The sequence below is a fragment of the Sylvia atricapilla genome, chromosome 2, assembly GCF_009819655.1.
Source record: "Sylvia atricapilla isolate bSylAtr1 chromosome 2, bSylAtr1.pri, whole genome shotgun sequence".
Lineage (NCBI taxonomy): Eukaryota > Metazoa > Chordata > Aves > Passeriformes > Sylviidae > Sylvia > Sylvia atricapilla.
Window position 1 is genome coordinate 41,120,186 of NC_089141.1, and position 14,933 is coordinate 41,135,118.

At 41.5% G+C, this 14,933-nt stretch overlaps 1 protein-coding gene across 2 annotated transcripts in view; it reads right to left on the reverse strand.

Moving 5' to 3' along the window:
• Positions 1-9,365, reverse strand: part of ALKBH8 (alkB homolog 8, tRNA methyltransferase) — a 43,169-nt gene extending 33,804 nt beyond the window's left edge. Inside the window, exons 1-5 of one of the 2 annotated variants that reach the window (XM_066313006.1) lie at positions 9,302-9,365; positions 5,120-5,260; positions 3,007-3,247; positions 1,798-1,929; positions 843-938 (exon numbers count right to left, since the gene is read on the reverse strand). In XM_066313006.1, the coding sequence (XP_066169103.1) occupies positions 843-938; positions 1,798-1,929; positions 3,007-3,247; positions 5,120-5,251 (601 nt within the window). In that variant the 5' untranslated portion in view covers positions 5,252-5,260; positions 9,302-9,365. Of the gene's footprint in view, positions 1-842; positions 939-1,797; positions 1,930-3,006; positions 3,248-5,119; positions 5,261-6,136; positions 6,282-9,301 lie in introns of those variants that run through there. The other variant, XM_066313005.1, reaches the window with a different exon arrangement.
• Between the last annotated feature and the right edge of the window lie 5,568 nt (positions 9,366-14,933).

Here is a 14,933-nt window from a genome sequence, read left to right on the forward strand (position 1 = left end):
CTATTTTACCTGAGGATTTGATTGAAAAATTCTGCTGAAGGTAACACCAACAAACATGTTACTACTCCCCCTTTCATGAATCTACTGATTTTTATTCTTGTTTTCTCTCAAGAAATGTTTATGCTTTTCTCACACATAAAATAGTCTGTGAAACTAGAAAACAATTCGTGCATCAATCCTCTTACAATGATATACCTTCACAGTTAAAATCTTAATATAACCAGAATCCTTCTGTTGCAGGCTACACCCACCTCAGCACACATGCATCACCTTAAACACCTTCAAGTTCTGCAGGAATTTAACTCTCCTATTTTACTATTTTTAAATCTAAGTCTGTAAGATGACTCACTTGCTTTGCTCTGACTCACAGCTTTCAACTCCAAATATGAGTTATTGAAACCTTCACAAAATTGCTTTCAGAGCAAAGGAAATTTTATTTCAGTGTGCATCCAGCAAGCTTCAAGCTGGTTGAGATAAATATATAGAGCAACATACGTCACATCTCCCAAATAAATTAATATGCAATTTGTAACACATAATTGTTTTATGGAAGCAAAAGCTAAAAAGGAATGACAGTTACAATCCCAAAAGCCTTATCTGACCAGACCTCAACAAAGGGGAGCAATCTCTGGCTCCAAGTGACTGGACAACAAGCTTAAAGCACTAACAATAATTTGGACTGAATCTCAAAATTTAGAAGCACTTTTGTGTGTGTTTAAAATACAGCAAAGGCTCTCCTTTAACCAGACTCTCACAGCCATAACTCAGTGAGGTTTAAAGACTTTACATAATGGTTCAAACAACAGTGCAAAATAAACACAGTTTAACAGGGAAATTCTCACCTCCAGGTAATGGTTTGTCTTTATCAACATTATTGTTATCATAGCGAAACTCATATCCAAAATGCTTTACTCTTCTATGCTTTAAAGTCTTCTGGGCTGTGAAAACACATAACTTCAAAGTGAAATTAGACTACATAAGACTACACGAAACATTGCTGGAAATTTACTATGGTTCCCTATTCCATCCGACTTGTTAAACAATCTTTAATTTGCAGTTAAAACGGTGTATGTGACCCTCATTCTTCATGCACACACTTCTGCTTATCATCTTTTGTAATTCATCAAGCATCACACTCACTGTTGTTTTGACTCAAAGGTATGGTGGGTTTGTATTTGCAAGACGCAGGGAATACCAGCTTTTTTGAGCCAAGCTCAGTGCATCATCTTCTTGCCCTGCTCTCTGAATTTACACCTGATGAACACCTACAGATACACCAAGACCCGTCATTTACATTTATCACCAAGTTACACATTAGCTAAGGTCAACAGAACCTTTTGCATTGCTCCACAGAACTAATTTACACAGGAACTCTGAAGTGATTTCCAAGAATTCATTTACTGAAGGATTTAACTCCACAAGCTCAAGTGAAAGTATGAAAGCATCCAGAATGTGCGCCTCACTAAGTTATTTTTTTACATATAAGAAGACATGGCTCTTCAGCTGGACATCAAATTACAAACAGTCCTGTGCCAAGCAAATAAAAAAGACTTAAATTGTCTTTGGATGCAGGTTTGTTAATCAAGTTAATCCATTCTAGAATATCAATTCAGATCACTTGCCCCAAGGAGCTGACTACTTGCAGTATAAGACCCAATTCCTAAAATGCTAAGATTAAACACAGAATCATTTCTGACAATACATTCACCAAGATGCAGACCTCCTGCAACCTGAAACTGGAGGAAAAAAAAACAGCCTAAAAGAACAGAATGTCTGGATTCCTATAGCTGTACCCACCATTCTGAGTATCTTCATCTCCTTTCCAGTCAATACTATCCAACATCATCCTTTCTTCCTCTGGAGAAATAATCTTTTCAATTACCATTAAGCCTGGAGGCAAGCTTGTAGGAACAGCATTTTGCAAGGAAACTGAGGTACATGAAAAAAAGACAATTTTGTCACTCCTTTGAGAAAATAAAACCTGTGTTCCCTATGGGGATATAATTACTTTGTATGAGAATATAGTACAACTGAAAATAGAAACATAGAAATGTTTAATGATACAATGGAGTCCTCATTGTGGCCTTATTTGGAGAATGAATGATACCTTTTTGTCATGACAAAACAGGGTAAGGTCTGAGTTTTGCATCATTCAAGCACCTTCTAAAAATTTTACTGCATAAGATGAACAAGACTTTACACTATTCAAACACAAAACTCCCTTGTGGTTTTCCTGTAAAAATAATGGCAAACAGAATTTCACTGCAAGGTTCTACCTGAATTCCATTATAGTTTTGCAGGATTTTAGTGATTTACCATACCAACAGATTGCTTCCATAGACAGAGAGTACTCTGTAATCAAATATGTACCAATGTGGAGTACAGAACAATATATAGGTGAACATGAAATATCACTGATGTTGGGACATTCAGTTTGCTGCCTTAAGAGCTCAGAAAAGCTATTTGCTGGCAGAATGCACAGACCAACACCAGGAACCCTTTCTGCTGGACACTATGAAAGCTCACAGGAAGAGCAACAGTTCTTGTGGTAAATAGCTTATAATCAGCCAAAAAAAAAAAAAGTATTGGGGAGAAGGGAGAAAAAAGGAGAGAAATTTCATTGTGCATATTTTTCTTCTTGGAGCTGAGATAAAGATTGCTAGACTAAGGGCACACAAGAAATGCAATCAACTGTCCAAAGATTCTCCAGACTCCTTAATCACACAACCTTCATGTGCAGTACTGAATGGTCAGAAAATTACTCAAATCTTTTTTTCTCTTTTGCTTCCAAGTAATAGAGTTGAAATTAGAGTATCCTAACCTGGAATACAAAGAGCAAAGGTTATTTTATGTTCTGAATCTCAGATTCTAGCTTTCATTCTCTGTGTCTACAAAAACTGGTGTGCTTTTACCTATATTTACAACCCAGGCTGTAAAAGCCAAGGGGAGCAGTATGCAAGAAGATGGATATATGGATGGATATATAGGAGAGCAGAAAAACTGTACCTTTTTCTACAAAATTAATATATAGAATAATGTTTTGGCCACAGTCTTCCAGTGTTACTTCCTTTCCATTAAGGGCACTAAAGGCTCTCTTGGCTTCTTCTGTTGTCCTGTATTTCACAAATGAATATGGTTTATTTGGTGGCATTAAGAGTGTTTCCATTGCTCCATATTCTTCTAGTATCCTGAGCAACTGCTGTCTACTCATTCCATTACCAAGACCAGCATTGGCAATAACCAGGCTCTAATTGAAAAAGAATTTAAAAACACAACAAAACAAAAGAATTAGTGATTATTGTTGGTTCATTTAAAACTAAGAGTTTACCAAAAGAACAGCACTATAAAGAAAAATTAAACCCATGAGCACTCTTTTATGTATTCTGCACACGATATTTACACTTCCAGGAGCTTGTTATACAAGGCTAAGGCAAGCTTTGCTTGCCCAGCACATAATCTGGCTGAAAGCCTTGCAGCCTCTATCAGAAACACCTCCTCAGTTAATGCACACTTTGAAGTGGCATGTGTGCATCAAGTGTACTGCAAACAAACAGTGACACTGGGACACGTAATTTTGGAGGTTTCTGAAACAGCTGGGAAAAGTGTTATTTCAAATGACAGCACTTCACTTATCTAAAACAAAAAAAACAGAAAATGAGGTTTAGAATCTAAGAGGAGGGTCATTAAAAAAAAAAATTATACACTGAGCACTGCTGTGATTTTGCCCATTGTGAAGGCTCTGTTAACATTTGTTCTAAGCTCTGCATCAGGCTGTCCACTACAGATCATGTTTTTCAATGTTTACCTCATTATTAATTACTGCTATTTTCTAAAACATTATTGATAGAGAACCATGTGTGTGAAACACAGGCAGATGTTCAAGCCACTCTTTTCACTTAATCTACAAAGACCCCACTACACAACTGCTGCAGCACATGCAGCAACTAATGATGTAATTTAGAGATACTCGGACTCCTGCACAAAGCCTGGAGGTATTTTAGATATTCCTGACACAAGTTTACCACTAGCACTATGATTTTGTTCCATATAGCACTTATTCAAATGTTCTGTTACCAAAAAGGACCTTGCTGGACCCCAAAATTACTCTTTGGATAGACTGGATTCATAATTTGATACCTGGGACAGTTTCAAGGAGAACAAGTCCCAAATTACAGACCAATTTCCAAGCAACACTAGAAAAACACAGTCTTTGTTCTAAAGAGTTTACAACATAAACAAGACTGCTGAGTCATTAACATTTGTCCATGTAGTGTGAAATCTGAGCAAAAATTGAACCACATTTTATTACAAAAATGTATAAAGATCTAACCGATGTTTCCGTATTTGAATGGGAAGAATTTGCAGGATTAGGATGAACAAGTATAGGGTAAAATGAGTAAAATGATTCTGCTCTACAGTGTTACAAGCCATTTGCATTTCTTCATAAATGAGGGAAATAAGAAACTCTCCCTTTCTGTCTGCAAGTTCCTGTCATTTTTTGCTGCAACAGTATCTGTGAGGTCATTCTCCGACCTGCTGTAACTCTACTGTGGCAGAACACTATAAATCAAAAATCTAAGTTGCTTTCTGCTAGGCCTCTTCTGCAAAGAAGGAGAAAGAAGTCCCCATTTAAACAGCTACAAGTCAGCCAACCAGCTCAATTCCCACAGAACCACAGCCTTAATCTGTTTAGAGGAAAAAACAAAATGGAAAGGATTTCCAAGATAGACATGTTGTTAATGGGGAGCTTAGATGAGACAAATTACACTTGACAGAGAACTATGGAGGACAAAAAGGTACAAAAGCTAAAAGCTTGAGTAAAAGAAAAAAGAAACCACAGATAAAGAGAAGAAAAGTTTATCTACTTCAATAGCATTTCCAGTACTTCCTCCTTAACCCAAGTAACTACTGTTTCAGGTTAAAAAAACCTTATCCAAAGGCCATCAAAGCCTCTCCACAACACCAAACTGCTACAGTTCTGTTTTGAAATCAAAGAAGCACAGAAAACCCTCCATCTCAGGAAGCGCATTTTTTAGAACGGCATTTTACACAAGACACATGTGAGAACACAGATAAGCAGCATTTCAACAGCACCATCAAAATCACAACTACTAGTCACCTGTGTGGCATGGGAGATGCACTTTATGCCCTCATGTCTCATCAATGTATGCTGAGCTCTGACCTGCTTCCTCAATACCTTCTTCTCCATTTTCTGTACTTTCAAATGATTTTCACTGGTTTTAGCTTCCATACTGGTGTTCTGGAAAGCAGAAGTAACAACACATAGTGAGTGTCCTGCTTGAAAAGGATCTCTCCCAAAAATAAAGCTTTTAAAAGACTTACGTTATGATTCTTGATTTCATTTTCCCATTTTTCTCTTCCTCTTCACTCCTTCATTCACAATCACAGTATCACTACATGCATTTGTGAGTTTTAACCTGTCTGCCCCACCTGTTTTCATACAGTAATTTCAGCTAATTTCCTTCTCTCTATAGTCTCTCCAGAGCAGAACATGAGAAAAAAATTATGTGTGGAACTGCCAGGAGATTTGTATTGTCTCAGCTTCTCAGTTATTCTCATGTCTCACCAAATGCTTGAGTTGGAGATTAAATGTTTGGCTTCTTTTACCTCATTGCAACCAAGTGTGACATTTGGCCAAAACTTGCCTTTTGTGAGAGAAGAAAAACGTGTGCAATACTTAGATGTCCTAGAGCAACCAACTAGGATGCTCCACACATCATTTACCACATCTCCCAAACTTAATGCAAATCACATGACTCTTGTGAGAGGGAACAGAAAACTGTGTACATACATACACATACATATACATATATATATATATATATATATATACACTACTGAATTTCATGACAACACAGCATTTACCAATCAGTGAGCACTCAAAGGTCACTGGCACTCTCCAAGTTTTGCTGCACATTTTGCCTCTTTCAGTCTAACACTATATTGAGATCATAGAGTCTCTTCCCACATTTCTCTGAGACTACATTCTTTTCCTTCTTTTTTCCTACTTCCTTCAAATCCCAGGGAGGAGTCCAGATCTCACATAAGATTATGACAAAGCTCCCAGACATTAATGCAGCTTGACTTTATCTCTCCCTATAACATTACTCCTTACCTGTGTTTTAGAGGTATCTTCTCTTCTTTGCCAAAAATCCTCCTAACGGTACAGCTGGACAATCCAACTGCAGCTGTCTGTCCTATTCCATTCTTTTATCATCATCGACCTCACAACAATCCTTCCATCTTCTCTTCCTGTCAAAAAATGGGGATATTTTAAGGAAAAAACAAATTCAATAGGTCAATTCAAATTCAAATAGGTCAATCACCCCTATATGTCATCATTTACCTCTGTCACCTATCCCAACAGTCACTCATCCACTTGCATGCCTTCTGGCTTGCATGACTGCAGAGCTGTTTCTCAATACCTAAACTGCAGACACAATCATGATAATATGACAATGTACTACAAAAAATGGTAAAGGAAAAAAACCCCTTGTATTAGTATTTGCTGCAACTTTGTGTTGAATGACTTAGCAAAAATTTTGCTTTAAACAAGCACTGATGCTCTAGTAAAATCGTTATAAAATACTGAAGTGTTGCCCAGGAGCTGTGGGTATGTATTCCCTGTGATTGCTGCAGCATTACCATCATCAACCTGCACAACTTTTAACTACAGTGCACAAGAAAAATCTTTCAAGGGAATCAGAATGACAAAAGCACTCCACAGAAATAAAAGATTCTAATCCTCCAAAAAGGAGCAGGATAAATGCTGTAAAAGAAGACTCAGTCTTCTGCCCTTCCTTTCCACTTACTAGTACATTCCTCTCCCATTCTCACACAGAATTTTACAGCAGTCTTAAATGAATTGAAATCCTTGTCAAAAACAATTTTCAAGCAAAGATATCAAGTTACTGGCACGGTGGGCATCAACAATTCTCTCCTGATGCAGTTTCAGATGCCTGCTGTCAAGTTTGAGGTGGCACATGCAAGACTGTGACAGTTTGAACCCTGACTTCCTGGCATTATTCAAGTTTTTACATATATCTGACCACATAAAGATTACATATATATCTCAGCCTGACAAAAAAAAAAAAATAAAAACCCAAAAACCAAAAAACACTTAATAGATTATTCAGCACCAAAATCCATCCTACCACCATTAGATTCTTGACATTTCCTAGGATCTCTCAGACAGAATTCATGCAATAGAGGCAAATAGAGGCTCACATGCAATAGAGGCAAAATGCAAGAGACAAAAATCTCATGAGTAATAAAACTGAAATAGGGCAGAATGTCAGAAAAAGGAGAAGACTATGAAAATAATTATTTCACATGACTTCAGAAATGAAGTGTAGAGGCTGAAAAGATCAATGGGCTATAGAATCAATCTTGATCTCTGCAAAATTAGTTTTATTACAGATTTGCTAGGAACTGTGCCACTTCTCTTTAAATCAACAGTGCTCATTAAGGGCTTTTTGCCTACTTTATACCCTGATTTTTCCCTTCCTGATGGCACACTTGCAAACAGGTCACAGCTCATTCTTTGAAAACAACATTCTTCCTTCTAAAGACAAATAGTTCAAAACAGTTCAAAGTAAGATTTTTCACTTAATCAATAGACAGTGTTAAACACACAGAGAGCAACGATCCTCTTAACCTTCATTATTTAAATAATGATAAAAAAAAACCCAAATTTGCTTAAAAAAAAAAAAAAAAAAAAAAAGTGCACGGTGAAAGACACACACACACACAAAAAAAAAAAAAAAAAAAAAAAAACACCACACCCAAAAGCATAAGATAATTAGAAGCCAAGGTAACTGAGAGAGGAAAAACACAAGTCTCATGAAAAGAAGCACAAAAACTTTTTATTAAGTAAATTCTCCTAAGTGCATCTAATGAGTTACCCTTACCAAGATTCAGCTTATTTGCAGGTTCCTTCAGCAAGCCTACTAGGACCAAGCTGTGCAATGATAAGATTTCACAGAACCACAAAAATCATTTAGGTTAAAAAAGACCTGTGAGGTTGAGTTCAACTGTTAATCCAGAACTGCCAAGTCAACCAATAAACCCTACGTCCCTAAGCATCACCATCTACACAACTGAGTCCAAAAGGCTTGGCCTGCCCCACTTTATTTGCCACAACCAGGCAAACAAAGGCCCACATCTTTACAGCCTACACATGTGCAGGTTCCTCTGTGCAGGGTGTCAGGCAGTCCCAAACTACTTCACAATAAAGTGATACATCTTTGACTTGGTGAGTTTACAGAAAGAGAGCAAAAATATGGGACAGGTTAATACTTTGGAACCAAGCAAACTGGATTCAGATGGAAAAGCATGGAGGTTATGCCCATCACCCATACCAGTCAGACCACTGTCAGGCAGAACAGAGGACTTCAAACTGAAAGGATCACGTCTCTCCCACAACATCTACACATTTACATACTGGAAGACTCCATATGATCTGTGGGGAAAGCAGTTCTAAGTTTAGCCTGGCCTGTAGTCAGGTCCTCACAAACGCCCACATTCTCCAGGTAAAAGCAAAGAAGTATGCCACAGTATTTGTCAAACTAGCACTGAAACTGAGGCTGGAAGACTACTTTCTATCTTTTTATAACTCCTGAACTAAACAACTGAACAAGGGCCAGCTGAGGTGTGATTCAACTGTCTAAATAGCACGTAACACTGGCAGAGATGACCTGTCCTACAACACTCAGCCTTTCACCTGCTGCTCAAGCTGAAGACCTTCCTGATGTGCTGTGTCATGCTTGTGATGCTTGCCAGCCTCACTCTGGTGCCTCCAGCTTCTATCCCTGCATTTATCCCTGCATAGCTGAAACAGCAGATTCTGAACGGGCTCTAAACTCTCTGTCTTGTCTGTTGCATCATTACCAGTGGCTCAATTCAGCAGGCACAGAAACCAAGTCTGCCCTAATTTCCGAATAAAGGAATCACACTCAACTGTATGGAAATAGGAAACTTCACTTGCCAGGATCTCACACCTCCTTTAGAAAGGCCACTATGACTACAGAAGAAAAAAGGTTTAATCCACTGTTGCATTCATTACTGTTATCACCTAGTTTTATAACAAGCATTTTTAAAAATGATCTGAAAAAACACACTGAAAACCGTTTCTCCTTGCAATACGAGCTAAGGTTATAGCACGTCACAAAACTGGCCTGAAGTTACTACAAAGGTTAATGTAAAGCTTTAATTCAATGCACGAAGCTTATTTTGTAGAAGCTTTATTTGCTGTAGAACCCACTTGTGAAAACGAAAGTACCCTGTGGCCGGGCAGAGCTGAGCAGCGGCTGTCGGCAGAGGGAGCGCCACGATCAGGGAAAAGTTTGGCTCTTGGTTACTCCGTTTTGGCTTGGTTTTATGCCGCAGAAAACAAACATGTAAGGGCACAGTATTCACACAGACATCTGGGGGGAATATATATGTATATATATATATATATGTATATATGTTTCAGGAGGCCGGAAGGTGAGATTTAAGAGCTCTAGCATTGGCTAAACGCGCCTGAAGGCATCCATCTCTGCGAGGGAGAGCCAGCACCAAACCTCCCACTGACACCCCGCAAACCCCCGGGCTCTGGGCACTTGCTGCAAACAGCAAGGATAATAAGAATAACCACAGGAGCGCGTCTTAGAATCACAGAATGCCAAGGCTTTCAACAGACCTTAAAGATCAACCAGTCCCAAACCCCGCGCCATGGGCAGTGGAGCGTCCTGCAAGACCGGGTTTCTCAAAGCCTTGAACACTGCCAGGACTGGGGCACCTACAGCCTCCTGGGCAACTTATTCCAGGGCCTCACCACCCTCGTAGCAATCTCCCTTCTGCTCTGGCCCGAGCACACACGGGGAGGCTCTAAAAGCTCTGAGACAGACGTACGGACGGGCTTGAACTTCTCCCCCTTACACCACCTCGTCCTGACAGAGGCAGATCCGGAGCCGCGGCCAGGCCGCCGCGGGCTCTGCTCCCCGCACAGAGCGGCACGGCGGGGTCGGGAGGGGAACCGGCGGCAGAGGCGGCAGAGGCGGCAGAGGCTGCCGGCGCTCCCGCCGCTCCCGCCGCTCCCGCCGCCCCCGCGGCTCCCCGTCCCCAGCCAGAGCCGGGCGAGGCCCGGGCGCTGCCGTCCCGGCCGGGCGGGCGCGTTACCTGCAGGCGGCGGCCATGTCGGGGCGGGCACCGCACCGGCACCGCCCCCGCCGCGCCGTCATGGCACCGCCTCGGCCCTGCCCGCGGAGCGGGGCGGCTCGGCGGGGGTGTGGGGGATGCGATCGTCTGTCGCCTTTTTACAGGTCAGGGAAGCGAAGCTTTGAGATTCATCAACGCTAGGTGCCGGGCCCTGCTCTTGTATTACAATAACCTCAGGCAGCGCTGCAGGCTGGGGGCAGAGTGGCTGGGAAGGTCCTGGGCGTGCTGGTCAGCAGCAGCTGGACATGATCCAGGTGTGCCCAGGTGGCCAAGAAGGCCGATGGCATCCTGGCCTGGATCAGCCATGGAGTGGCCAGCAGGACCAGGGCAGGGACCGTCCCCCTGTACTGGGCACTGCTGAGGCCACACCTCAAATCCTGGGGTCAGTGCTGGGCCCCTCCCTGCAAGAAAGACATTGAGGGGCTGGAGCGTGTCCAGAGAAGGGCAGCAGAGCTGGGGAAGGGTCTGGAGCACAAGTGCTGTGAGGAGCAGCTGAGGGAGCTGGGGGTGTTCAGCCTGGAGAAAAGGAGGCTCAGGGGGACCTCATCACTCTGAAAACTGCCTGAAAGGAGGGTGCAGCCAGGTGGGGGTCTGCCTCTTCTGCCAGGTAAAAAGTGAGAGGACAAGAGGACATAGTCTTAAGTTGCAGGAGGTTCAGGTTGGACATTAGGAGGCATTTCTTCATGGAAAGTGTGATTAGGCCTTGGAATAGATTGCCCAGGGAGGTGGTAGAGTCGCTGTCCTTGGAGATGTTTAGGAAAAGACTGGATGTGGCACTTAATGCTATGGCCTGTTTGACACGGTGATGTTGGGTCAAAGGGTGGATTGATGATCTCCAAAGGTCTTTTCCAACCTAACTGGTTCTCTGATTCTCTGGAAACAGCCAGTCCTATGTGCCAAGATTTCCCAGTGACCAGGCCAGGGTTCTCCCGCAGCATGCAGCTGTGTCCTGAGGAGAGGGACATCCATGCTGAGTGGATCGACGGCAGGCGGTGTGTCAAGGGGCTGAGAGGCTCCCTACAAATACCTTTCATGGGCTCACACCTACTGTCACTGTGCCACCTCCTGTTCCTGCTCACTCCATGCTTCCACTTGCCAGAAAGCCCTCCCCATGCCACCTTTTCTACAATTAAGGCCAGCTCTTTGCCATCCTCCTCTCTATCCACAGAGTCTCCCTCTGAGTCCTCACAGAACAAGTGCAATGCTTTAACCTTACATGCAGAGGGACACCATCCCACAGCCCGGCACCTGGGTCCATTCCTTCACTGGACCGTCCTCCAACACAGGATCCAAAACTAGATGGGGGAAGCCACATCCACACTGCCAGTTAAAGACAGCTTCCACCAGGCCAGGATGGATTAAAGACAGCATCACGGCTTCCCCCAGGCTCAGGCGCTCACCAGAAGAGACCATGCCCTGGACAAGTCACCGTCACAGCCAGCACTGATCATGTTACCTTTGGCTCACCACAGCACCAGGGACAGACAAAGATAAAACCATGTCAGACCGGACAAGGCCATGTGAAGACCAAGCCTCTAATTGTACATAAATATTCTGCTGCACCACTCTTGACCTGGCCGACAACCCCCCTAAGGCGGTGGAGTGACCCCACACTAGTGAGAGGCCTGCCTCACTGAAAGGAAGTATCTCCACACCTCACTGACTCCCTGTGGAGAAAGTGGTCCCTTAAATCAGAGATACAGTGTGTAAGCCATTGCTTCCTTTTTCTTCTTCATAGGCTAACCAAGCTTCATACTGTGCCCCTAGACATAACCTTTCTCCCTTTTTTATCCAAAATGCTGGAATTTGGGATTGCCTACTTTTTGTTTACCTGAAAAATATTCTACTTCTAACTGCATCTTATTACCTAAAGCCTAACACTTTTTTTCTCTCTCTCTATTTAAAGTACCAAGCTGATTTTTATTTTTCCTCCCTCAGCCTCCTGTGGATATGTAACCTTTCTCAGCATCAATGATGTGTGGGATTCCAGGCAGGTGGTATTTAAGGTGACTAATGAGCCTATAAACCTGTGGACTCAAGCCAGGTCCTCAAGTTTTTCCCAGATGCACGCTCTGGAGCAATCTACCCATGGCTGCGCTTACCCAGAAGAAAACAACAAAAAAATCCAACCAACCAAGAAATGACACCAAAAAAATCCTTTCCCTTGGAATGTATGCCATGTCCTATGCCAGGGACGCAGCTATTCCACGTACAGAAGGTACAAGTGCAGTAAGCATGTGAGGCTGACAGGGCATATCCACCAGCCTGCAATATTTGGGAGGTAGGTAGTGCTTGGTCAGAAGAGTGGTTCCACTTCTTTTCTCCACCACATCTGTGCTATTAAGTCAACCTCTGTCCTTGATCCACACAGTGGATAACAAAGTGTTGTGATAGCACAGATCCTCTGCCTAAGTTTTCTTATATTTAAAGTATGAATATTTGCTACCTACCTAGTAAGAGTATAGCATAGAGCTTGTTAACCTTTGTGAACATGAACACTAAGCCTTAGTATCGTCTGCTCTTCTTGTGAGCCAGAATGAATGGAGAAAGAACAACCAGGCTGCATCAACAGCTGCTGTCTCTATCAAGATATTCTCTGAGGCTCTCGGCCCTGGAAACCACCCAACCCTAAAAGCTACTGGAAGAATGATCCTAATGATACTAGTTTGTAATTCATTACCGATTTGTTCTGACAAGTGGAAAATACCTGCCCAAAGGTTGTTTCTCTTAAGCGCCCACATTCCAGATTCTGTGCACTCTCCATTCTACATGCATGTCCATGTGTGTTCTTTGAGGGAGAACAAACTCACTGTGAGGGGTTTTCTCAAGTATCTCTGTATGATTAGCATTGGTCAAGAATTTTTCACGCATATTGCAATAAGGTTTCCTCCAATAACGAATCAATATTTTTCTTCTATAAACAACGTTCTCACATAGGAAATTTCCACCATTTAAAAAGAAAACAGTTAAAGGCTGGTTAAGGGTTTAATATAAGCTTGTTTCAAACCAGAACCGTTATGCTCTTCATGATTTAAGCCCAGAAGCACTGTGCATTCTCCTCCCATGCTAGACAAGATGGGTACAGGCTCCTCCTACAGATACCACAGTGCTTACTGACAAGTAAAAATACATCTCCATTAACAACATTATCACTGACTAACCCACGAAAGAGTTCACAGAAGTGAGCATTCAAGTACATTTACCTTTGATGTTAATATCATCTCTGATTTAAAATGCTTTTGCAGAAAGCTCACTAGTTCTTTTTAAAAATCCCCTTTTTATAATTTTATTATTTTGATTTTAAATGTCAGCAAATATTCTAGTTTGGTATTAACAGTTTTCTTAAGAAAAAATAAGGTTTATCAGAAAATCTTGGCTCTGGCTCTATTTTTTAATTGATAATGAGGAAGGATGTCTTCTAAAGCAGAATATCATGCTCCCATTTAGTCACATGTGAAAAATAAAATCCTACTGACTTTTCTCAGGAACAAATTACACTATTTGCCGTGCTGTTAGCTGTTTTATCTTGGCCACATTCCAAGAGAAAATCAAGGCATTTGTCAGTCCCTGGTAATCAGCTTCATGGGATAACAAGTAAACACTTCTATTTCCTTCAACAAACAAGAGGTTACTGGTCCATATGTGGAAAGACAATCTTACTCCCTTTTATAGCAAAGCAAGCCAAACCATGCATTAGCCTAATGTGATCACTCTGGATTTCCATTAATTTCAAACCCAATTAAAAGGGAATCGCAAGATAGGATTTGCTGTATCAAATCTCTTCATTTAAGAATCATGACAAATAGGATATATTTCAGGATAGCAGTTTGTTACAGAAATAAGAAGAAACCTCTTAGCACCAAATCCAGCTCAAAATCACCCGTGACTACTCCTGTAGAGAACTACTGTAATAAAAGGTAAGACAAGATGAATTGTTTTAGGATAGCATTCATGTAATGGTTCAGTATTTGGACAAATATGTGTTGACCTAAATTCAGAATGTGCAACTGCTGCTGCTTGCGATAATAAAACTCTCCATAAAAAACCTCTGCAATGCCAAGGGCTTATATTTTTTAGGAAGAAGGCAAGGCTGGCTCTGTGCTTGTCATTTTTATTCTGCGTTTGTGCTGTTCGATGCTAGATTTCATATTTCTTTCTAAAAAAGAAGAACAAAAAACCCACAACTTCTAGAAGTTTGTTAGCAATTGCATAAGACTGGAAGAGACATGAGAAGTCTGGATCCTGTTACAATCAGTGGCATTTTCAAATGCTGGTGATCACAATGCTTGTATTCTCAAGAGACTTAAAATGTCAAGTAGTATCAGTATGCCTTCTGATTTCTAAGCTCTAGCCTACATTCTGTTCATACCTCAAAACATTTTCAAGCTTTTTTTCCACAAACGTAAGATTTTAGAGTACTTTTTTTCCCGCTTTCTTTTAATAAAAGAGCTGCACTTTTCCTGAAATCTCAAGACTCAGTGTACTGGCACTTTAAGAAATACACTAAATAGCATAAATCTCGCAGAAAAAATGTAATATTTGGCAACACTGTGTTTCTGGCACAAATACATGATTATTGACAGGTTCACTTCCACTGTTGCCAGGTGTGATCCTCTTGTGGAGCAAGCTTCTTTAGCATGATGACACAGCGTTTTCTGAGCAGGGAGATGCCAGTTCTCTACTGGGGCAGCTACAGATCTTGTCATCTACAG